General features: G+C 43.1%; 1 protein-coding gene across 6 annotated transcripts in view; it reads right to left on the bottom strand.

The window, feature by feature from the left end:
• Positions 1 to 23,235, bottom strand: part of tenm3 (teneurin transmembrane protein 3) — a 220,732-nt gene that overhangs the window by 45,775 nt on the left and 151,722 nt on the right. For all 6 annotated transcript variants that reach the window (XM_082536064.1, XM_082536065.1, XM_082536068.1 and 3 more), the window contains 9 exons: positions 18,897 to 19,043; positions 16,987 to 17,117; positions 16,815 to 16,903; positions 14,410 to 14,529; positions 13,304 to 13,436; positions 12,994 to 13,122; positions 8,444 to 8,575; positions 8,193 to 8,328; positions 3,769 to 3,912 (listed from right to left, as the gene is read on the bottom strand). In XM_082536064.1, the coding sequence (XP_082392190.1) occupies positions 3,769 to 3,912; positions 8,193 to 8,328; positions 8,444 to 8,575; positions 12,994 to 13,122; positions 13,304 to 13,436; positions 14,410 to 14,529; positions 16,815 to 16,903; positions 16,987 to 17,117; positions 18,897 to 19,043 (1,161 nt within the window). The remainder of the gene's footprint in view (positions 1 to 3,768; positions 3,913 to 8,192; positions 8,329 to 8,443; positions 8,576 to 12,993; positions 13,123 to 13,303; positions 13,437 to 14,409; positions 14,530 to 16,814; positions 16,904 to 16,986; positions 17,118 to 18,896; positions 19,044 to 23,235) is intronic.

Below are 23,235 nucleotides of genomic sequence, written 5' to 3'. Positions count from 1 at the left end.
CACAGTGCAGACCCACACGCAGACAAACAGAGGAACAGACGGTGGTTTAAACTGAAAGAGAGTCTTTATTTGATGGCTGTACAAAATACTTCAAAGCAACAAACGAAGGGAGGAAGTGAAAACGCTAACAAAAACTTTGAGAAGCTAAACAAAAGAACACAGAAGAAACGTAGGCGATGAAACAGGCGAACCGGCGAGGAACAGAAGGAAACACACACTATATGAACACACACAGAGGGTAACGAGGCAAACAGGCAGGGAACACAGCTGTGAGTAATTAGACTCGCCGAGACTGGGAGGAAGACAAACAGAACACACTGACACAGGACACAGACTGTCAAAATAAAACAGGAAATACGTGAATGGAGAGACGAGGATGACAACAGGTAACACAAGAGAGGCACAATAACATCTAAACACTAGAATCATTAACAAATAACCACAAACAAACTAAATCGATCAATATTCATAATCACAAATCACTAGACCCCGTACCATGACACGCTGAGTCACTCGTAGCAGCAACAACTACAAACACTACAGAAAAACAAACACAAAAACAGCTTTTCTTTATGAAAACCCATCTAAACCTCGAATGATAAGAATGGGATCCAAAAACTGGAATCACGTCTTTCTAATAGGAAAAACTACCCACAAACTAATTCCTGTGCACTTTGACGCTTCTTTAAGGAAAACATGACTTCTTTAGAGAATAAAAAATTCTCAGTTTTGGATGTAAGTGGTATCAAAACATACCAATTGTGCTGCTTGTCTGCAATGCACAGCTTAACTTTTCTGCCCTTGAATTACTATTACAGTTACGTTTATACTACTTTATTACTAAAAATATTTGAACCATTCCTTTAGGACAACAACTACAAGACACCACTCACTCAGCATCTCTAGACCCAGCAGTCTTAGCTAATTATAATCTCCAACCTTCCTTTATATCAAACATCCTTGAAAGAGTAGTTGTCAAACAGCTAACAGATCATCTGCAGAGGAACGGCTTATCTAATAAATGGAGATTTTAATATTGCAGGTTAATTTCCATTGCCATTTTAAGAAGGTGGCGTGTGTCGACCCTTCAAAAGTCAAGAAATCCCGGCCAGCTGTTACTCCAGCTGTTACTCCAGGCTAGGTGGCTAATGCACTTCACCTCTGTCCTCCACACTATAAAAGATGGCTCCACTTCTCAGTTTCTCTCTTCTGCTCCACCTTCCATCAACTCTTCGGTGATGCTTCTGTCTTGGTCTGTTTAATAAATGCTGAACTTCTTCGGTGGACTCCCTCCTTCTCACCTACTCTGAGGCAGTTTGTCAGGTATGTATGTGTGTGTATCCGACTAGACACCCCTGTGTCATCAGGTTCCCAATCATAGATGACTTCTTTTTTGAGTTACCACATTCTGAAGATCTTTGAAAAACTTGACCTTCAACCTTGATCTAAAAGTTGAAGTCACTGAAATTTGAACTCGTCTGATATGTTTAGTAGATGGTATCAATCGAGCTTTCCGTTGCATCTTTCTCGACTTGGATGTCTATATCGCCCCCGCGACCACCTGCCCGCCCGGCAGGTCGATGACAACACCCCATCAGTCATTTACGGCTAAGGGATGACTAATCTCTTACAAAAAGATTAATCCAAAATAAGACAAATCTGGATGGATCAACTTAAGACACACAACTCTTGTACATCATGCTTTATTCATGTTCTCAGCTTGAGGTTGTTTCTGGTTTCTTTATATACACCAGGATCATTATCACTCTGTTATATACGATCACACACACAGGGGATGACATTTGAATTCACCTTTCATAATATCACCTTTCTTTGACAAATACAGTCTTCCACTGTTTACCATATGCACTTACACTGTTTACAAGGAAAACGGTGCATTAATGTTAGTTGATGTAACCACTTAATGTTTGATGTAGACTGAAAACTGCAAATATTAACAGAATTCACTGATTTGAAAATCATTTAACTGCAAATAGCACAAAGACAAGAACTCAGGTGAAGTCATATTGCTGTGTTTTTAACTAAATGATCAGACCGTCATGATCCGGAGGTACGTCTGGAAAACTCGTTCAGGCACCTGAGCTCCTTGGTCTCCATCCCTGGGCGGAGCCATTAGCTCCCCTGCAGAAGCTGATTCTGGGTATTTGGGTTGAGGATTTAAGCTCTACTCAGAATGTCCTTCACCGCCAGTTTGTCAACGACCTCAGGTTGGTATCAGCTCCAAGTTTTCAGGCTCTTGTTTCTTGTTTTTTCTGTTTTCCTATGCCACAGTTCACCTGGACCTTCCTTGCCGCTTACCTTCAGCTTCAGCTCTTCTCGGACTACCTCTCCATTCTGGAAAATACAGCGAACCTCACCTGCCTGCCCTCCTATCACCACCCCACAGTGGAACTCAGTCTCTGCCATTACTCACCTGGATTCTCACCGCCTGTCCCTCAAAGCCGAACTCACCCTGGCTACAAGTAAGTCCCATCAGTCGTACTCCACTTCCCCAAGTGTCCTTCGCCTCGCCACCTTCCTAACCCCGTTCTCTTCTCTTCTCAGACGTACCCACTTCATTCCAGTTGCACCTGTTAAGTCCCAGTTTTCCCTTACTGACCCACGGCCACGTCGCTACGCCACCCACGCCCTCCTCTACGAATTACACTCTGTTGTCTTATATACACACTGTAAAACGTGCTCGCCGTCTCTGTTGTGGTTCTAGGCGTTTGAGTCCACTTTTGCAATCGGTTTGCGCCGCTGTGACACACACTGGCACCAGAATAGAGTCATAACCTTAATGCAGGTATGAGGCCCTGTCAGGTCATTGTACTAATGTTCAGTTGAATATGAGGCTTTGGTTCAGATGACTGTCACATGCTCATGTCTGCTGTCATATAGTCTGTGATCCATTTATAACTCGGTTTCTTATGTTTACTCAGTCTAAGAGTCATCATATGAATCATGGGAGCATTCCTCATTGGCAGGGCTTCGTCAGTATTCACTAAACAAGTGTGCTTCGTGCAAATATAATATAAATTATGCCCATTCCACGAGAGCACATCTACAGCTGAACTATGAATAAAACACTGGAGCAGTGTTGGATTCCCAGACAAATAATTATTCCTGCAGTGTGTTTGGTCTCAAAGAGACTGCACTGCAGTTCTGTCCCTCCAGATTCAGAGTCACACCCACGGAGAGCAGAACACATGTTGCCAGATATCACAAATCACACTTGCTAATAGACACACTCTTTTTCATACACACACATATACACTGAATGGGGGGAGGAGGTGTTGAAAGCCCAGGAGGACCGCAAGGAGAGAAGGTGACTAGCAATGTGATGGATAGGGTGACAGACAGAGTTCAGCGAGGGAGCTGCTGGAGAGGGGTGAAGGGTAGAAGGATGAAAAGCCTTTAAAATGTATTTTATAAACATGTGCTTTACGGGATCGTTGCATCTTAACAAGACAAATTCAGCACAAAGCTACAAAAATGTGGCTGGCTAATGCTGCTGTCTGCTCAAAAGCATAGACAGCCGACAGCCAGCGCAACCGCTGCCTTCATTACAAATGATCAGATCTGATTGGTGAGGAGCGAGTAAGAAAGGCAAAGTTAGCGACTCCAAATTCCAACAAATGATTTCCCTACTCGCTTGACTAAAGCCTGCATGAACAACATTAATATTAGTAGGACTGTTTTCTTTTGCAGTGTTGTCACATATTGCTGTGTCTAGTTCAGTAACACTGAATATAATGTACAACCTACCATTCTGTACGTCCAGGATGTGATGCTTATCCAGTGTCCATCCTCCCACGTTGGAAGCATCCAACTCATAGCCCTGCAGAATAGCCGTCCTCTTCTCCCACAGGATGAGATCCAGGCAGGACTCGTATTCAAAACCTACGGACACTGTTAGACAAAGAGTTTCAGGTAAGTCCACATATTTAATCCTTCCCGTTGTACATTTTCAAACCAAACAGGAAGGCCTGTGCAATTCTGAACAAAGAACCCAGGTCTATACACGGGCCTGCAACACGAGCACCCAGCACACCAGTGACCCTCACGTGTGTTTGCTTTTGCAACATGCAGTGACTCCTGATGTTGGTTCACTGAGAGCCTTCATTTTTACACACACACACACACACACACACACACACACACACACGCACGCACACACACGCACACACACACACACACACTCACACGCACGCACACACACACACACACACACACACACACACACACACTCACGCACACACACACACACACACGCACACACACACACACACACGCACACACACACACACTCACGCACACACACACACACACGCACACACACGCACACACACACACACACACACACGCACACACACGCACACACACACACACACACACACACACACACGCACACACACGCACACACACACACTCACGCACACACACACACACACACACACACACACACACACACACACACACACGTACACACACCAAGTGTGCATATGAACTATTAGCCACTACAGCTGAGTATGTATAGAAAGCTTTTTAGTGCTACTTCCTTAGCACCATCACCTGCTATGATATTGCACATTTGAAATACAAGACTGGTGCCAGAGCCTCTGTAACATCAACTTTCAGTATATTCAGATACACTATCAGTCACAGCCTCTCATCTAAAGTTTTTCTTTATTTTCTATGTGATTGCAGATTCCCACTGAAAGCATCAAAACTATGACTGAACACATACATGATCATGTAGTAAACAAAAGAAACATGTTTTATATTTTAGATTCTTCCAGTTATCCAGCCTTTGCTTTGATTCCTGCTTTGCTCACTCCTGGCATCCTCTCCATGAGCTTCATGAGGTCGTCACTTGAAATGGTTTCCAACAGTCGTGAAGGAGTTCCCAGAGATGCTGAGCACCTGTTGGCTTGTTTGCCTTCACTCTGCGGTCCAGCTCATCCCAAACCATCTCAGTTGGGTTAAGGTCAGGTGACTGTGGAGGCCAGGCCACATAAATCACCAACAGTGTCATCAGCAAAGCCCCCCCACACCATCGCACCTCCTCCTCCATGCTTCACAGTGAGAACCATCAGTTCATTTATTCTGCCCAAAGACCCGGCAGGTGGAACCAAAGATCTGAAATGTGGACTCACCAGACCAAAGCACAGATTTCCACTGGTGTAATGTCCACTCCTTGTGTTTCTGGGCCCAAATAAATCTCTTCTGCGTGTTGCTTTTCCTCAGTAGTGGTTTCTTAGCTGTCACGATCCTGGGTCTTATGACCCAGTGTTTTGAGTTTTAGTTCATTTTGATGTTTTAGTTTATGTAAGCCCTTCAGGTTCCTAAGTTCATTTGTTATCATGCTTAAGTGTTTCTAGTTCTTATTATTTCCCCCTCGTGTTTCCAACTATGGTAAATCTCCCCTGCTTTTCATGTGTTTCATGTCTGTGTCTTACATTGTGAAGTTTGGGTTGTCATGTCTACGTCTCATTATGTTTCCTGTTTTATTGTGAAGAGGTCTGGTGTTTCTGTGTTCATCGTGTTCAGTTTTACTCTTCCCCTGTGGCGTTGTTATGTTCATGTTGATCTACTGTGCCTTTCTGTTCCATGTTTCAGATCCCTATGTTCTGTCTCCCCCAGTCTGTTAAGTTCACATGTCTTGAGTTCCGTCAGTGTGTTTCCTGTTTTACTTTCACAGTCTGTTCTATGTTAATGTTTCTAGTTTTGCTTCCCTTGCCTCGTCCTGCTTAATTACTCTCAGCTGTGCTCTCCTCCTGTGGCTCATTCCCCCTCGTTATCCCTCAGTGTATTTAAGCCCCATGTTTCTCTTTGTCAGTGTTGCATCCTCCATCATAGCTGTGTGATTTTTCCCTGTGGCTCCTTGTGCTTTAGTTTTTCCCAGTTTAGGTTATTTTGTATTGTTTTTCGTGTCCCACTTCACGCCAGCAATAAAGCTGTGTTTTTTGAGTTTAACTTTTGACTCTGTGAGTTTGCGTTTGGGTCCTTCTCCTGCCTGCCACACAGCCGAACTGTGACAGAAGGACGCAACACTGACAAAGAGAAACATGGGGCTTAAATACACTGAGGGATAACGAGGGGGAATGAGCCACAGGAGGAGAGCACAGCTGAGAGTAATTAAGCAGGATGAGGCAAGGGAAGCAAAACTAGAAACATTAACATAGAACAGACTGTGAAAGTAAAACAGGAAACATAATGAGACGTAGACATGACAACCCAAACTTCACAATGTAAGACACAGACATGAAACACATGAAAAGCAGGGGAGATTTACCATAGTTGGAAACACGAGGGGGAAATAATAAGAACTAGAAACACTTAAGCATGATAACAAATGAACTTAGGAACCTGAAGGGCTTACATAAACTAAAACATCAAAATGAACTAAAACTCAAAACACTGGGTCATAAGACCCAGGATCGTGACATTAGCAGCTATTTGAACATAATAATGTAGCTGCCATCACAAGTGTGTGAATGTGTGTGTGGATGGGTGGGTGACTGAATGTAGTGTAAAGCGCTTGATTTTAGCAATTTTCTAACAGTTGTCAAATATGGCTGTCAGCTGTGCACCAACCTGACTGCTGCACAACACAACTGATGGTCCCAACTCCATTTAGAAGGCAAGAAACTCCCCCAATGAACCCTGACAGGCTCACCTGTGAAGTGAAACTATTTCAAGAGACTACATCATGAAGCTCGTTGAGAGAAGGCCGAGGGTTTGCAGCGCTGTCAACAAAGCAAAGAGTGGAAGCTAAAATATGAGACATAATTAGACTTATACATCAATTTTTAATAAAGAAAAAACATTAAATCAAAAGATGTGTCCAGTGATTAGAGTTGGTCCGACTCCCGACCAGGGCGGGGCGTCTGTATCCAGTAAGCGGCTCTAGGCAAGACAAGCCCCCCCCCCCCCCCCCCCGATGCTAACCAAGCCTACCTTGGACATGAGTGAGAGACATAAAAATGAAGCTATACCGACTAAGACGTTGCCAAGATTAACAAGGTGCATCAGTTGTTGAGGAAACAGCACATGCTGATGAGAAACGGGCTACTGGAACAAGGTAGCATAAGTGGGCAAGAGATGAAAATAGGGCACTGTTGGAATGCTACTACGCAAGTAATCCCAGCAGAAGGGGTTACATGCACAGGATGAGGGATCCAGAGTGACAGCGAAACAACTAGTAACAACTCCTCTACATGGACGGCATCAAGCTGTATGCCAAGCATGAACGAGACATTGATTCACTGATATACAGCAGCAACACTGTAATGTCATTCGGACTGGAGAAGTGTAGTAGTCAGGTAGTCAGAACCGAGGGGATCGAACTACCAGATGGCAACACTGCAGACATCGAGGACAGCTACCAGTACCTGGGGATCCCACGAGCAAATGGGAACCATGAAGAGGCCGCTGGGAAAGCTGCAACCACCAAGTACCTGCAGAGGGTCAGGCAAGTCCTGAGGAGTCAGCTGAATAAAAAGAACAAGATCCGGGCCATCAACACCTACGCCCTGCCCGTGATCAGGTACCCTGCTGGGGTAATAGGCTGGTCAAAGGAGGCGATGGAAGCCACTGACATCTAAGACGAGGAAGCTCCTGACCACACGTCCAGCACCCTGAGACTGTACACTCGGCAGAAGGAAGGAGGCTGGAGACTAGTGAGTGTCAGTACCACGGTCCAGGTGAGACAGCGAAGGCAACGATGGCATCTGGATTTATATTTAACATGAGGAGTTCGTATGGCCGAGCCATTTTGTTTTGTCCCCTGAGCAACAGGTGGAACTTCAAGTTCTCATAGAAAGAGCTCCTTGTTGATATCGCTGTTGTTGTTGTCAGTTTTGGTGCTTTAGACACACCACATTAGATGATGGAAAAATCAAGCCTCTGCATTTATGAGTGAAAAGAGAATATTACATGTTGTAAGTTTCAAAACACTTTTTAACATATTTAACACATTAACATCCAACTTCAGATAAACAATTTAAGGAAGAAAAAGATGAGATTGTTAGAAAAGTGTCTGCGAACGTGATTAAACTAATGCTGTTTCATGCAGAGTGGCAGTGACACTGTTTAAAGCCCTATATGTGATGCTGAGGATTTGTCAGATACCAACCCTTATAGCAAATGCCCAAAACTGCCTGTATTTTCTATTTGTACAAACTTACCGACTGCCTCTGATAGTCCATAGACACGCTGGCCATAGGCATCTGTCTTGTCCCAGATGAATGTGTATGACAGATTTGGTTGTGCAGGGAACCATTTTTGGAAGAGGCGGCCCACCACTGCCACCATCAGGTGAACCTGGATTGACAGGAAAGGGTTAACTTCATGATACTGATTAATTCACAGAAAACAGTAACGGTAGGCATTTGTCTTAGCTGTAACTTGAAATGCTGGGAAATATCACTCATCACACCTTCATCAAATTGAAAGGTATTGATGTCTGCGTCATGGTGACTTTCAGCACTGGTTTATATCCTGCTGCTCTGGAGCTAAGGTAGATCAGGTTTAGATCACTGCCAGGTATTGATGTTTGTTCTTGTAGAACCTACAGAAAGAAACGAAACACACCAGACACATCAGTACCCACGGTTCCAAATGGTAAATGGCCTGGATTTGTATAGCGCTTTACTTAGTCCCTGTGGACCTCAAAGCGCTTTACTTAGTCCCTGTGGACCTCAAAGCGCTTTACTTAGTCCCTGTGGACCTCAAAGCGCTTTAGCACTACATTCAGTCACACACACATCCACACACTGGTGATGGCAGCTACATTGTAGCCACAGCCACCCTGGGGCGCACTGACAGAGGCGAGGCTGCCGGACACTGGCGCCACCGGGCCCTCTGACCACCACCAGTAGGCAACGGGTGAAGTGTCTTGCCCAAGGACACAACGACCGAGACCGTTGGAGCCGGGGCTCGAACCGGCAACCTTCCGATTACAAGATGCCCCATTTCAAAACTATTTCAATCTATTTTCCAACTCTAAGTGGACCTTTCTGATAGCCAAAGTGAGCCAACTGTGTGTTCAATGATGGCTGTCCACAGTGAAAAGAGATGGCCTCTTTTACTCCTTCTTCACACCACCTGTCTCCTCTGTCCCTTTGAAATAGGGTAGATGTGGTTAGAGTGATGATATCAGCTGTGTTGGCCAGCCTTCCCTGCACTGAACCCACTGCTTTACCCGTCCCCTGCAGCTGAGCCACAAACCACACTCCACCACATTCCTGATTAGGGATGGGTACCGGTGTCCGGTTCTGACATAAACGGTAGTAACCAGACCGAAAAGCAGCGCACATTTCGGTGCTTTATTTCTGTGCTTTATTTTTCCTGAGCTGTGATACACTTCTAGCCAATCATTTTACGTTTCCCAGGATAGTAGGCGGGGCCAGGTACGTACGTTCAGTTAGAGCAGAGCTACAGATTAAAATTCCCAAGGCGAAGCGGTCAAAAGTCTGGCTGTACTTCACAGCAAAAGATGCAAACTCAGCAGCAACAAGTGCTTTAAGCTGATACTGTGATACTGTCAACGGAGGTAACACCTCGAATCTGATGAAACACCTGGCGACGCATAGCGGTTTTTTTTGTTAAAAGCAGAGAAATGCGCCGTATTTGATAGCTTGCTGCGAGACCTCACACCGAGCACATCTACTGCGGGTGTGGTGCCTGTTATGGGACCCGGAGTTAGCAACATCCCCCAAGAACCCGAAGAGGAGAGTCCTGGCCCCTAGCCCTGCCAGTGTAGCAGAAATGATGAGGATGATGATGCAGCAGCAGCCGTTCTTCTCTGCGTGAGTAGCTTCATGTTGTTCGCGTGTAATTTACGTTGAGTAGGCTAACCACGTTATTACATTAATGCATGTAAGGTGAACTAGCAAACATCATCATAGCTACATGCTGCTGTCTTCTTGTTTGATGGCAGATACTCCCTTCACCCTGGCCAAAAAGGCTAAAATGACCAAAGAAAAAGAGGGAAACCAGTTAAACATGAGAGGTTTTTGGACAAAGTTTGTGTTTTTTCCATTGTTTAAGCACTGCTTCCAGCCAAGAGTGATACCATATAGGCCCCATAGCTGCAGAAAAGGCTAACATTGTTATCTTTTTACAAAAAACAGCTGAACATGAGAGGTTTTTGGACAAAGTGTGTGTTCTCCATTCTTTAAGCACCGGTTTGAGCACCAGCACCGTTTCAAAAGTACCGATTTGGCACCGGTATCGGTACCGATGCTCCTGATGAAGTGCTGTACTAAGCGCAAAATTGCTGTCGATGCCAAGTGCGGCAGACCCACAATAAACTTTCAGAGGAGTGACTCAGGAGACTACCAATGACAGGGAAGAATGCCACTGACTGACATATGAGCTGCTAGAGCTTCACCCAGGCAACCAGAACCAACAATCACAGTCCCAGTGTGCATGCAACTTAATAGCCCAGTACAATTGACAGCCTTGCATATTCATGCCATAATTCTGCTCCCTTCACTTTCTTCATGTTCTTTATTTATTCATTTTTTTCTTCCTAACATCCTTGTACAGGTTCAGCTTGGTTTCATCAGTCCAAACATTTTCCTGCCAAAGTCTTTCAGTTGTTTTCTGGCAAAATCTAATCTTGTCTTTTTGTTCTTGAGTGTAACCAGTGGTTTGCACCTTGCTATAAAGCCTCTGTTTTAGACTTTGGTGTTCTCGATTAGGTTTTATGTTGTGAATATTTAATTTAGAAACCGAAGAAACAATTCTGCAAATCCTCTTTCACTTGCATCAACGTACATGTGGACCTCAAACTGGGAGCTACGAAATAAACGTTTAACACACTGAATCAGTTCCAGATATTTTATCTGCTTCTTTTGTCAGACAATAATCAGGACATAGGCACCTGGGCAAGCCGCTGCTTGTCAGTGAACGGTCCATTTACCTTGGAGATTCTCAAGATGAGATTATGTATAAAAAATTCCATTATTAATGAACAGTTAATGCACGCAGTGGTTCTCAAACAGCATGGCACGCCCCACTGCTGGGGTGCAGAGCTCTGACAGGTGGTGTGCAGGTTACCTGGCAGAAAAGTCATGCAGAACTACTGTTTACCATCGGAATCGCTTCTATGGCGGAAAGAAGAAATTTGCAGCAGTCATGTTAATAATATGCGCATCTGCTGAAAAGCTGCAGGCGTGTGGACGTCAACAGCCGCAATAAAGAAGTGTACTGAAAAGTGCGAACGGGTCTGTCGCGCATCGTTTGCAGTGATGCTGAAACCCAGGACTGGGGCACGAGAGACCCGACCACGTGTTCGCACTTTTCACTACTCTTTTTTATTGCATCTGTCGACTTACACTCGCCTGCAGCTTTTCAGCTACAGCCTACACACACCAGCAGCAACGACAGGACCCAGTTCATTCTGTTTTAAGCCGGTGAGGCGTGATTGCAGAGGCCGCTCAGGTGCGCCCGCCTCCCCCACAGCCACGCCGCAGACCACGCCCCGCCACAGCTCTGCAGTCAAAAACTCTCACTAAATTTCATCTGTGTTCACAAGTTTTATAAGACTAACACTGAACTTTATTCCATGTTTGGCAACGTTCACATTCTGTTTCACTTGTTGTTTGCTGAAACTGCTGAAGGATTCACCGTGAATGAGTTTATTATCCAAATAAAGTTGCAGCTCGGCTTTTCTGTCATTGCTTTGTTTAGATGAGGTGTGAAAATCTTTCTTCCTGTCATGTGAGGATGATGTGAAAAGTTTGAGAACCACTGAGTTAATGTAATACTTTTGTTAAACATAAATAAAGATGAAAGTCTGCAGTTGAATCACATTTTGATTGTGAAGAGAAACTGATGTTTGTGGTGCAAATGCAATGCAGAAGTGTAAGCAGTCACAAATTAGAGAGCTAGATTAAAAATAGCAGCTGGAAGCTGTCTCGACATGCCATCGAAGACGATCAGCGATATTTAAATCTGATGATGTTTTTATGGTTCTTTTCCCAGAACCATAAATACGAGCAGGTCACAGGAGTTGGTCCTAAAGTTTTTGACATTGCCCCCCTGCAAAGCTCTGCCTAGTGCCTAATGACTGCCATGGAGTTAGAACCAAAAGAAGTTATTGAATACAAAACAACAGAAAAGAAGACTGAGTTTCATTTCCAGGTACACAGCAGAGACTGCATGTTCCTGATTTGCTTGTGATTCTTCCACCTGCTGCAGTTTACTTCCACAAATCTAGAGGTATGAGTTTGTCTCAATGTTTGTACTTTTAAGGTCTAAACTACAGCATTTCAGGGGTCTGTCAATAAACATTTAAAAAGATACACAATTAAACTCCAAATGAGACAAAAAGAACTCCTATCCTAGCGATGTGAGGTAAATGATCTACAAGCAACAGGACAGAAGCTGAGAAGACTTCTGAAAAGGGAGAGAGAAGAACTGATTGAGACTACGTTGAAAAAACAGTCCTGAGGGAATACTCCATTTGCAGTGTTATACTTCTCAGCTGCACTATTGCCTTTTCATTAGCTGCGCATTTAGCATTCATTACAGATCCATTTCATGCCTTTAAGGCCGGCCTCACTGCCCTCCCTCTAATGGAGCCAGCTCCACCAAAAGCTAAGGAGCAGCTTTTGATCTACACTCGAACATGTGCGCACACACACACACACACACACACACACACACACACACACACACACACACACACACACACACACACACACACACACACACACACACACACACACGTGTCCACACAGATAGATGTGCTGTCCTATTCATGTGCAAAGACACTGGCTTTGTTTTTTATATGGACAAACACATACAAAACACATATGCATGTTTTAATCTGCTCAACCTAAAGATTTAAGTTTGCCAAGTATAACACAGCTGGCACAAAGTGTTACATTATTTTTACATTGCAAACTTATTCACAGACAGAGAGATCATACTCAAAGTGTCTTAGCTCCCATTAAAGTCCTCTGATTGATTCATTACCTGTGTTTCAGGTATGATGGGGCCATCTTCAGGTGAGCTTCTGTAAAATGTAGACAGAGGAGAAGCAACAATGACAGGACTCGGTCTGATGAAACCACTCAGGTCACAGCTGGGAATGTCATTTTCCTCCTGAAACAGCCAGACACGACATGTGTCGGTCACTGAATATGGAAAGGTGAGCTCAGCAGTCACAGCACTGATTCAATTATTCATTTAACCCGAATACATCTGTGATAGAAAGAGTAAATGAAACAAAGGTCGTATCTGCATATTCAGTGCAGTGTCAACAGTCAGACCCTCAGTCGTTCACCTTCTTCATCACAAGCGTGTCCATCACATAGAAGACATTCCACGGCACCCAAACAGTTCTGTACTGCGTGAGGAAGGGAGCACGCTCAAAGCTCAGTGTGAGGGATGCCCCGCCATTGGCCAGAAGATCAAACCTGTCAGCACATCATCGTCAAACAAATGTGTACAGTGAGTGCTGGGAAACAAGACGTGTGAGTACCATGCAGCTGAATTATACAAGCTTTAATAAGGAAAGCCTCTTAATTCACTGTTACAGAATATAAGAGTGGATTTGCAAACTTCAGCAGGACAAAGACTCTTAAACTTTCATTTGTGACGGTGTAATTGGCTCATTAAATTCTGTGAGTGTGCTGATGTGCATCTTGTGTCTATATATTGTGTGCATTACATACCTACAGTTGGAGTGTGTGAGCACGTTTGTTTGTGTGCAGGTGTGTGTGTTCAACAGTGACTGAGTGCGTCCCTGTGAATCCAGTGCATTTTAAAAAGCGTCTTCCCCACACGCTCACACGTTCTCTTCAGCTGACGTGAGAATGAAGAAGCTGTGTGAGCTGAGGTGGGAATGTAAGAGCACAATGTAGATGTCATTCTCCCGTTGTTGGCTGTCCGTTTTTGTGTTTGTGTGTGTTTATGTATCTTTGTGGGGACCAACAGTGTTATGGGGACAAAATCCCGGTCCCCACAAGTTAAAGGTGTTTTTTAATGTCAGGGTTATAATTAGGTGACAGTTAGGTTTAGGCTAAGGGATGTAAAAACACGGTGTGCACGCGTGTGTGTGTGTCTGATTGTGAGGGGGTTACTCAGGAGACCCCCCCCCCCCCTGCTGGGCATTTGAAAGAATGCAGGTTTCACATTTACATGGAGCTACATCCACTTTTACTTTCAGGATATGTTTCACACACATGCAGATCATTGATATGAAAATGGTTTCATTCTAGTTGTTGGTGGAAACCTCCATGAAGGAGCCCTGTTTACCATCAAGTTTATTTAGTGAACAGACGATGATTAACATCTGTTTTAAACCACTGCTGAGAGGAGACATTTTTGGAAAAGGCACAATGTTTGTATAAAAGTATATGAAAATATTAATAATGAATAAGTACACACATGCCATCCTTGCGTGTTATAGTGTATCCATGCTCAGGATAGTGAACAAATGTCACGTTGACTCCAATCAGAGGTGTTCCATCAGCTGTCAGGACCTGACCTCGAATTATCGACACCAAGCTAAAAAGAGAGAAGAGAGCAGAGAGAACTCGTTTACTCACACTGCCTGCAAGATTTACTTAAAACATTACAAAATGTTTAATGGCAAATAGTTATAATACATAAATAAGCCCATCAAGAAGTGAAATTTCCCTGAGTCCCTGTGGCTGAGCTGGAAAACTGTCTTAAGAGATGGAAACACTCACAGCTCACCGTAGCTCTGCAATGTTACTCATTGTGATCGAACTGCAGAGTCCACTGAGGGATAACTTAAAAAACGACAACGGAGGAACTTCTGAGTAATGCTGATGTCACCACGGTACTTACAGTACATGTTGTCGTTTGCATCGGTGTTTATGTGTTTTCTGTTACTGTGTGGTTATTGTGGAAAAAAGAACCACATGCATCTGCCGGGTTTTGTCGGCCTCGTCTCTTGTTCCCGTGTTCAGTGTTCCCTCTCTCTCTCACCAGTCAGTCATGTTCCCATATCTATTTTTTCCCAGTCCAAGTGTCAAGCCTGCATGTCTTGGTCTTTGTTGCCATGGTAATCGGACTTCCTGTTTTATTTCCACAGTCTCTCGCCCTCTTCAGTGTGCTCAGTTTTCTCCCTGTCTGATTAATTCCAGCTGTGTTCCCTCAGGTTTCCTGTCCTTATCCCCGCGCTCCTTGCTTGCCTTGTTATTCCCAGTCAGTTCCCAGTTTCAGGTTTTGTTTTCCTGTCTGATGCACTTCATTATAAAGTCACAAACATGTCAGACATGCTTGGATTGGATTTCAGTGTTTTAGTTTTTTCATCCCATTTTACTTGCTCCTGTGTAGAGCTGCTTACACACACACACACACACACACACACACACACACACACACACACACACACACACACACACACACACACACACACGCGCAAATAAAATTGCAAAAAACAAAATCATCTTAAACCCCCAATTTTTCCCCCACAATCATTTGCGATGCTCCATAAAATCCACATAAATATCATTGCACATACAATACCATGACAATAAGCTACAGGCAGTAATCTAACAATTAGCTTTACTAGCAACCAGGTCACAACTGCAAGATGTTTGAGCAGCTTACATTTATTTTCATGTAATTTAATTGGCAACTTGTCATATCTGACATCTAAAGGTAAAATTATTCCAGACCATAGACGATGCCAGATGCTTGACATTTTTCAGTACTTTACCCATGCTTTGCCTGCTATCAAAGCACTGACCTTATAATTTGTGCGCAGTCTATCACCTGAGACACAGCTGACATTTTCTTCCAGAAGACCCTTACATTCCTACAGTTTTAGTCCAAAACCATTCCCTGCCCTGCATCTGAGTCGTCTCTTGTTAGATGTTGAGCATTTCTACCCATTAGAAATCACACGAGTTTTATCTCTGTGGCTGTAAGCCTTATCCTTAAAAGAGTACAGACACACACACACACAGTATATCTGTGTTTTCATGTCTAAAATAATCTTTTACGTTTGCAGGTACATCCCATTAGGGAAACACTGGACACTTTATTACAGGTTTGGTATTACAGGTTCTCCTCTTATGAAATATTCAGTAAATCATAAAAATATGACAAAAGCAGAAAGATTGCCAAACACAATTGCTGTCATGTTTCTTCCCTCTCAGTAGAGCTGCCTTTCAGCCTCTGTATTTGCAGACTGGCCCCTGTCATTCCCTGTTATCACTCTCAATGAATGCTATCTTTGAGGCAGGTGTGGGCAGGAATGGCTTTTGGCAAGGGAAAACAGCAGACCTTGAGCACTATATTTGGATTTTGCTAACATGTTTTATCATTTTCATGCCTACAGAAAGCAAAGCTAAACTACCACTTCTCATATTATGCTAAATAAAAATAGGATACACCATGACCTGCAGGCTTAAAAAATATTAGTCAAACAATCACAGAAAACAAGGACATCAATGAAACCTACTTTGACCTACGACTACAGATCATTTATGCTTCAAAGAGCAGTGCATGAGATATGAATATGTGTGATTTTCCCTGCCAATGTGCAGGTGGAGTACATGGTTATTGTAACTGCTCAATAACACTGTGTGGAATGATGAACACGGGTGAATCCAGTTACTGCAGAGCTGAACCCATAAAATATGTCATGAAAAAAACAGTTTACAGTAAGATGTCTGCAATATCCAACAGTCATTTACAGCAAAGCAGTGTTTCCATGGCTTGGAATGAACATCTGCATGTGCATGCCAATGTTGCTGCTTTATCCCTAAAATGTAAGAGAAAAAGAAAAGAGAAAACACGACAGAAGACATGTTTACCTTTTATTAAAAGGATTTTCACCATTGATTATGTGAGTCGATTCAGGCCCAACTAGAAAGTGAATGCGCTGGTAGAAAGATCTGGCAGCCTAAGAAAAGCAAAATAAATAAATGGGTAATCTGATGCTGAAAGGTGTCGTCATTTTGTCGATTTCTGACGGGATCTTCTTACCTGTTGAGGAGGCACTGAGGATGGAGACTGGCTGAGCACCTCGCCTGGGTCAGGTGACCCTTTGCAGTACAGCTGATTCTGACAGGAAGGCTGCAGACAGCAGTCTGGATCCATGCAGTCAGCCAAGCCATCTGAAACATGCACAAGCCCTACAGTCACAAAGCTAGCACAGAGTTGGGGAAAACATAGTCGTTTAAAAGCTTTACATGTGAAATCTAATGAACAGCTTAACATGTTTCAGTTCATAGCAAACAAAGGCAGCATAGCATTAGCTGCAACAGCTACATAAACAATTTGTTCAGTCTTTCAGACAGAGGTTTCAATGACCAACAGACGGAAATGTACTAATGCACGTTTAAAATCTGCAGCATTTATATGATTTTATAAACTCTGGTAAGGTTCCTGGAGCCCTTTATATTTTGCATCCTAAAAGCCAGACTTCCTTGTAATTTTTTGAAGTGGTCTTAACCAGCAGGTCTTCAGTGCTTCTGAAAGCTTTTCAATTTTTTCTGCAGACAGCGGCTCCTTTATCACTCAGCTTTAGTGCTGTCCTCATGCGTACGGAGGAGGAGCCGCGCAACAGCGAGTGTCTACAGCCATCAGTGAAACATAGTGGACGCTCTGTCACATTTTCAGGCTGTACTTTAGCCAGTGATGTCTGTCAAACCTGATGGAATTATAAATGCAGGAAAATACGATCAGGTTTTGATCCACCATGCAGCCGATGCAGCGTGTGTGCACGTACAGAGAGACAAAGAAGGTGAGACAAGAAGAGCGACAGAGACAAATACTGTCAGCTGATAGGCTAGAATAATATTTAAAACTTTTACTGTCTCAGAGGTTTTGCTTTAACAATATTATTGTTGTAGTGTCCAGATTGAAACACACAGACAGATAAGATTAGGTCAGACGAGTTAAACGTGTCGAAGGGAGGAATAAGGGGAGCAAGTAAGGAGTCGGGACAGAAGGAGGAGTGCAAGGTAACAAAATCGTTTGTCTCCATTAGTTGATAAAAGCCACGTGTACATTCTGCATACAGTGACATTAAAAACACACACTGACTGACAAAGCAGTCCTCTGATTTCTCTTCCTTTCTTTTCTGTTAACATAGTGATCAAATTAAAAGTAGTCCCAGCTGTGTCACTGGCACAGTGCATATGTTGCTGGATAAAACAGCTGTTAGCTGACATATGTAATGCCTACAAAAGATCCAGTTCCCAGTAGTGTTGGTGCACCTTTCTACGGCACTGTCACAATAAGTTTCAGCATGCGTAGATCAACGCTCAAGTTTGTAAATCAATCACAAGGTCGAACCATCTTAAAGCGCATCCTGATTTATCATTTTTCTAAACACTAATGGAGACCAGATTTGAAAAATGACAAAAAAGTAAAAATACTAGAGAGAGTGCAGGTTAGAGGCACTCAGACGTTCAGGCAGCCGTGCCCAGCCTTTACACTTTACTGGAACACAGCACATGAGTGTCTGCCCAGCAGGCAGCAGCACAGTCACCACCTCATCATTTATTCATCATCAGGCATTACTTTGAGCACCCATACATACACAGGCAAAGTAAGTAAGTACTCTTTTGTACTTACTCTCTCCCACTCTAACACAGTGTTGTTATCAGCTCTTGAAGTGATTGGATGGTACAAACTGATGTGTCATTTTTCCTCGGTCCCCTGCAATTTAATGCGTGTGGGAGGGGAGGGGTTTTGAGGGGGTGTTGCACTCACCTGTGCTTTTCAAAGTAATCTCCGACCACTTTCTAAAGCACCTGTCCACTGTTCATTTCTTCCTAATGTCTGTCTTTGTAGTCGTCCTTATCCTGTGTTCATTCAGCCGTCAAACAAATCTGTTCATACATTTAACCATCTGTCTCCCCACTTTTAGTGTATCTACACAAACATACCTCCTTCGTTGTCCTTGCTGTCGGTACATAGCGTTTCCATGGCAACGTGGCACCCCGCCCCTCTCCATCCCGACTGGCAGATGCAGTGCCATCCGCTGGCCTCCAAGGTGCATCGTCCATTGTTATTGCAGAGACCTGGACAACCCTCTGGGCACAGGGGACAAGCACAGTTAGCAAAGTCACAGCAGTGGGAATAAAGGAGGGGACCATGATGACCGTCAGGGTGAAGACAGGCTTAAACCTATATACGTCTTTGAAGTGAGGTGATGATATTTTTGTACTGAATTGCTGTGAGAGGAGATCATTATTATTTATTTAATTTAGGGCCACGTTCATGCTAAAAACGATACATATTCGGAGTTTCCCTCTTGACTTGGAAAAACCTCTGAAACAGCACCGAGACCATGATGGGACGAAAAAGTCAAAAACAGCCAGAGGGGCACTGGAGGCCCCCACAGGACTGAGTCTGGACTCTGCTGCACCACACTGAGCTGACTCTTCAATTCAAACATCTGACAAAACCCACCAACAAGCAAAAAATACACACATGGGCTACAATAAATATTCATCCAAAAGGATCAAATAGAAAAAATAAACAGGACTTAATTTTGGTTAAGCTGGCCTTTGGATTCTGATAGGGCTGAGACTGGGCTGGATCGGTGCTACAGCCAAAATCGATCTGTTTCATTCAACAAATGTTTATACCAGCTGTCAGTTTAGAACATTTTAGAAAACATCCCATCATAGTATAAATGCGGTTTCAGATGCTATTCAGAAATGATTCTAACAGACATAAAAGATTGTTGGTGTAAAATGGAAATGCACAGAATGCAACGATTTCCAATAATTAAAACTAGAAAGTACGAGTGCGCGATATAAACGATATACGATAGAAACGATATAAATTTGGCCAACGATAGAGATTTTGACTATACCGCTCTATCGCGATAGCACATGTTGATGATGTCATCAAGCTGCGCCTGTTTTGGTTGAAAGCATCGCAGCGGCTAAAACCATGATCATCTGCAAATTATGACGGGCAACAGTCACAGCAAAGAGATGAAGCACTCTTGAAATATGGGGAAAGCCAAAACCTGCGCTTCCTCCACTTCCGTAACATTGATTCATTAATGTTGAATTCTCTCGCAGCTGCTCTGTTCCCATGTTGTTGCAGTATATTAATGACTAACCTCGTATTGTGGATGAATAATCTCAGTTGTTCTCCTGACTGAAGGTTGGCCCGTGTACAGCATCCTGCTATGCGATTGCATTTGTCCCTGACCACCAGAATCCCTCACGTTAACTTTTATCGAGTGGAAGAAAAGTTGGCGTTCATCCTCCAGCTTCACTGTGCTAATGTTATGCTAACATAGCTGTGTCGCTAGCAATCACGTAGCACAACATTATATACCAGCTAGCCCAACGTCAGTAACCCTACAAACGCCACTGCTGTTTAGTTTTCTGTCTTCATTATTTTGGAAGTGGTAGCAGAGCTGTACGTTTGAATTAGTTTCAAAAATCTCTCAGTCAGAACATGCTATGAAATGTTTAGGTGGTAACTAGCGAGCTAACTTCCTGTTAACTTGTAATTCAATAAATCTGTTTTCATGGATGCCTGGATGTTAAACTTAACTGTTACACCTGGTAAAGCAGCAACGCTGATGATTTAATTAAAGATGAAAGAATTTAGACTGTTTTTAACTTTGACTTTGGGACCTGAAGTTGACGGAGTTTTGGACCCAGATTACTCCGCGAAGCTCCTCACTACGGCAGCCGTAATGCTCTGACATCCATCAAGCAGTGCTGCTTACCAAAGTTGTACTAAAACATTTTTAACAGATTTCTGCAGCCAAAATCGGTTCGAGGTCAGTAAGCACAACCAGAATTCATACATGAGGCACACTCTCGATTTTTGAGAAAATTAAAGGATTTTAAGTCCTTATAGTGTGGAAAATACATTATACAGAAGAAAAGAATATATCGAGATATATATCGTTACCGCACGTGCTTCAAATTATACCGAGATATGGATTTTAGGCCATATCGTCCAGCCCTACTAGAAAGCTGCAAAAAGCAAACGGAGAGGTTGTTTAATACTAAAGAAAACAACCAACCAACTGTTGGTGAGTTGTGGAACAATGTAAGATGTATGTAAAGTATTAGATTCATTAAAGATCTGATGATAGCATCTCAGAGAGGCTGTCTGTCAGAGTAAAGATGAATGACCAGGCTCAGTGTAAGATACAGAGGATCTGCATTCTTCCTATTAAAAGATTTTATTCAGATAAATTCTGTATTGATGGGACCGTATTTGAGGCTTTGGGCAAGACTTCTAAAATCACTGTTACTGGACACGTGAAATGCAGCTGCGTCCTTGAGGCTAAGGTTCAAATAGCAGCAGGTGATGATACTGTGGTGCATTAGTACACTAAGGCCACTAGATGACATCAAGGTAACTTCATCGTTTTTTCCCCAAAACAATAGTTTGTTTCAACATTTGCCACGTTTGTTGTGTGTGTTTGTACTATTTTCACTCTAAATTCTTTTGGAAATAATTGCACTCCGTCTTTTTTCCTACATTTTCTACATTTTCCAAAACTTTAAAAAGTTTATCTTCTCTCTCTCAGCAACTTCAGTACAAAAGTACCAGGCTTCAAAAACCCACACTGGTTAAATTCAGATGTGTATAAAGGCATTCAGCCCCGTTCGATGGACATTTCTCCAATTAATGGACTCACAGACTGACACACAAATAAAACAGTTAATTACAGTAGCCCACATGTGAGAGACACAGACTGGCAGACAGACAGACAGTCAACCTTTGGTGAAATGCACTGATGTTGTACTTTCACATGAACTGCTAGAACTGCCAGCAGCCAAAATGGCCACGGCGTGCTGCTCGGCTTTAATTAGTGCAAAATGAGAAGTTTTCTTTTCATCTGCGAACAAAGAAAAAGAAATGCTGCATAATAGGAAACAGGCCACAGAAACAAACCAAATGAATAAAGGCAAACGAAAAAAGTCTCAACATGTCAAACTGAAGGCTTTGTCTGTCAGAGGAAATGACATCAGAGGGAATTTTAACACCCAGTGAACTGACAAAGACTGAAATTTCCATTCAACAGGATGCTTGTTTCAGAAATATGGATTCATCTGTGCTCGTTCTTCTCGTCAGGCAAAGAAATAACGCAGCGAGTTTAAATCCATGTGAAAACACAACAGGTAGACATAAAGGCAGAGCACAAAGTATAGGGAGGACTGCGCGCTCCACAGACTATACTTTATGCCTCTGTTTGGCATTCCTCATTCACAAAATCGACAGTGAGGCTGGCAATCAGATAGGCTGATTATAACAGTGAGAACCAGAACCAAGCAAAGCCCAGAACAAGGAATGGAGATAAAGACTGGGGGGGAGGAAAGTGAAGACAGATCGAAGACAGGAGGACAGCAACTGGCTTATTTAACACATATATCAGGCTTGTGGATGCAAGACGAAACAGGAGTCGCACACCTTTGCTTTATGACTGTGCGTGCACTTTTTATTTGTATTCACTGCTCTCGTGTGAATCTATCTATGGTCTGTTTCGTGTGTGAGAGTCAGAGACAGGAAAAGGAATGACCAGAAAAAAACACAGAAATAGAATATACGACAATACAAGTCTAGCTAAACCGAGCACTGAGAATGACTGGAAAACAGTGAGCGAAAGGAAAAGACAAAACCTAAAACGAAATGGAGTTAACCAAAAATATGTTATAAAGCAGAGTGTGAAGTCATTGTATTCTGGGACAGTAAGGCCTTTATTGTTCTTTAGCAGGAGTTACCTTTATATCCTGAGAATAGGAGAGGGCACGAGGGAGAGAGGGAGGAAAATTAGGGAGAAAAGTAAAGTGAAACAAAACCAGCACTGCCAAATATTTAGTCTGTGATCGATAAATGAAGATGGCAACCAAAGGAAGAGGAGGCAGGGAGGAAGAGCTAGGATCACAGCAATGAAATGATAAAGAAAGAAGTTGAACCACAGCAGTGTAAATACGTCATTCACATGTTAGGTCTCAGAAGAGAGAAGAAGGACAAAGCTAATGACAATGCAACAGCTGTCATGTTGTACACAACGTAGCTTCTGTTAATAAATACAACTGGTTTTATACTGACAAACTATCTGGTGCAGGTTACCAACCTTCTGTAAGAGGATCGAGCAGCTGTCACCACAGCCTGTGCTGCTGTTCCTCTAAACTACTAGATTAAGGTCTTTAAAGCAGGAGGTGTAGCATAGTTTAGTGCACGATAAAGCATGTGCAGCCACAGAGATGAAGAAATGAACAAAATGCAAAAGTGCCA

Source organism: Aulonocara stuartgranti (assembly GCF_965226115.1).
Source record: "Aulonocara stuartgranti genome assembly, chromosome: 6".
Classification (NCBI taxonomy): Eukaryota; Metazoa; Chordata; class Actinopteri; order Cichliformes; family Cichlidae; genus Aulonocara; species Aulonocara stuartgranti.
Note: the sequence above shows the minus strand (reverse complement) of the source record. Positions and strands in the feature narration are given on the sequence as shown.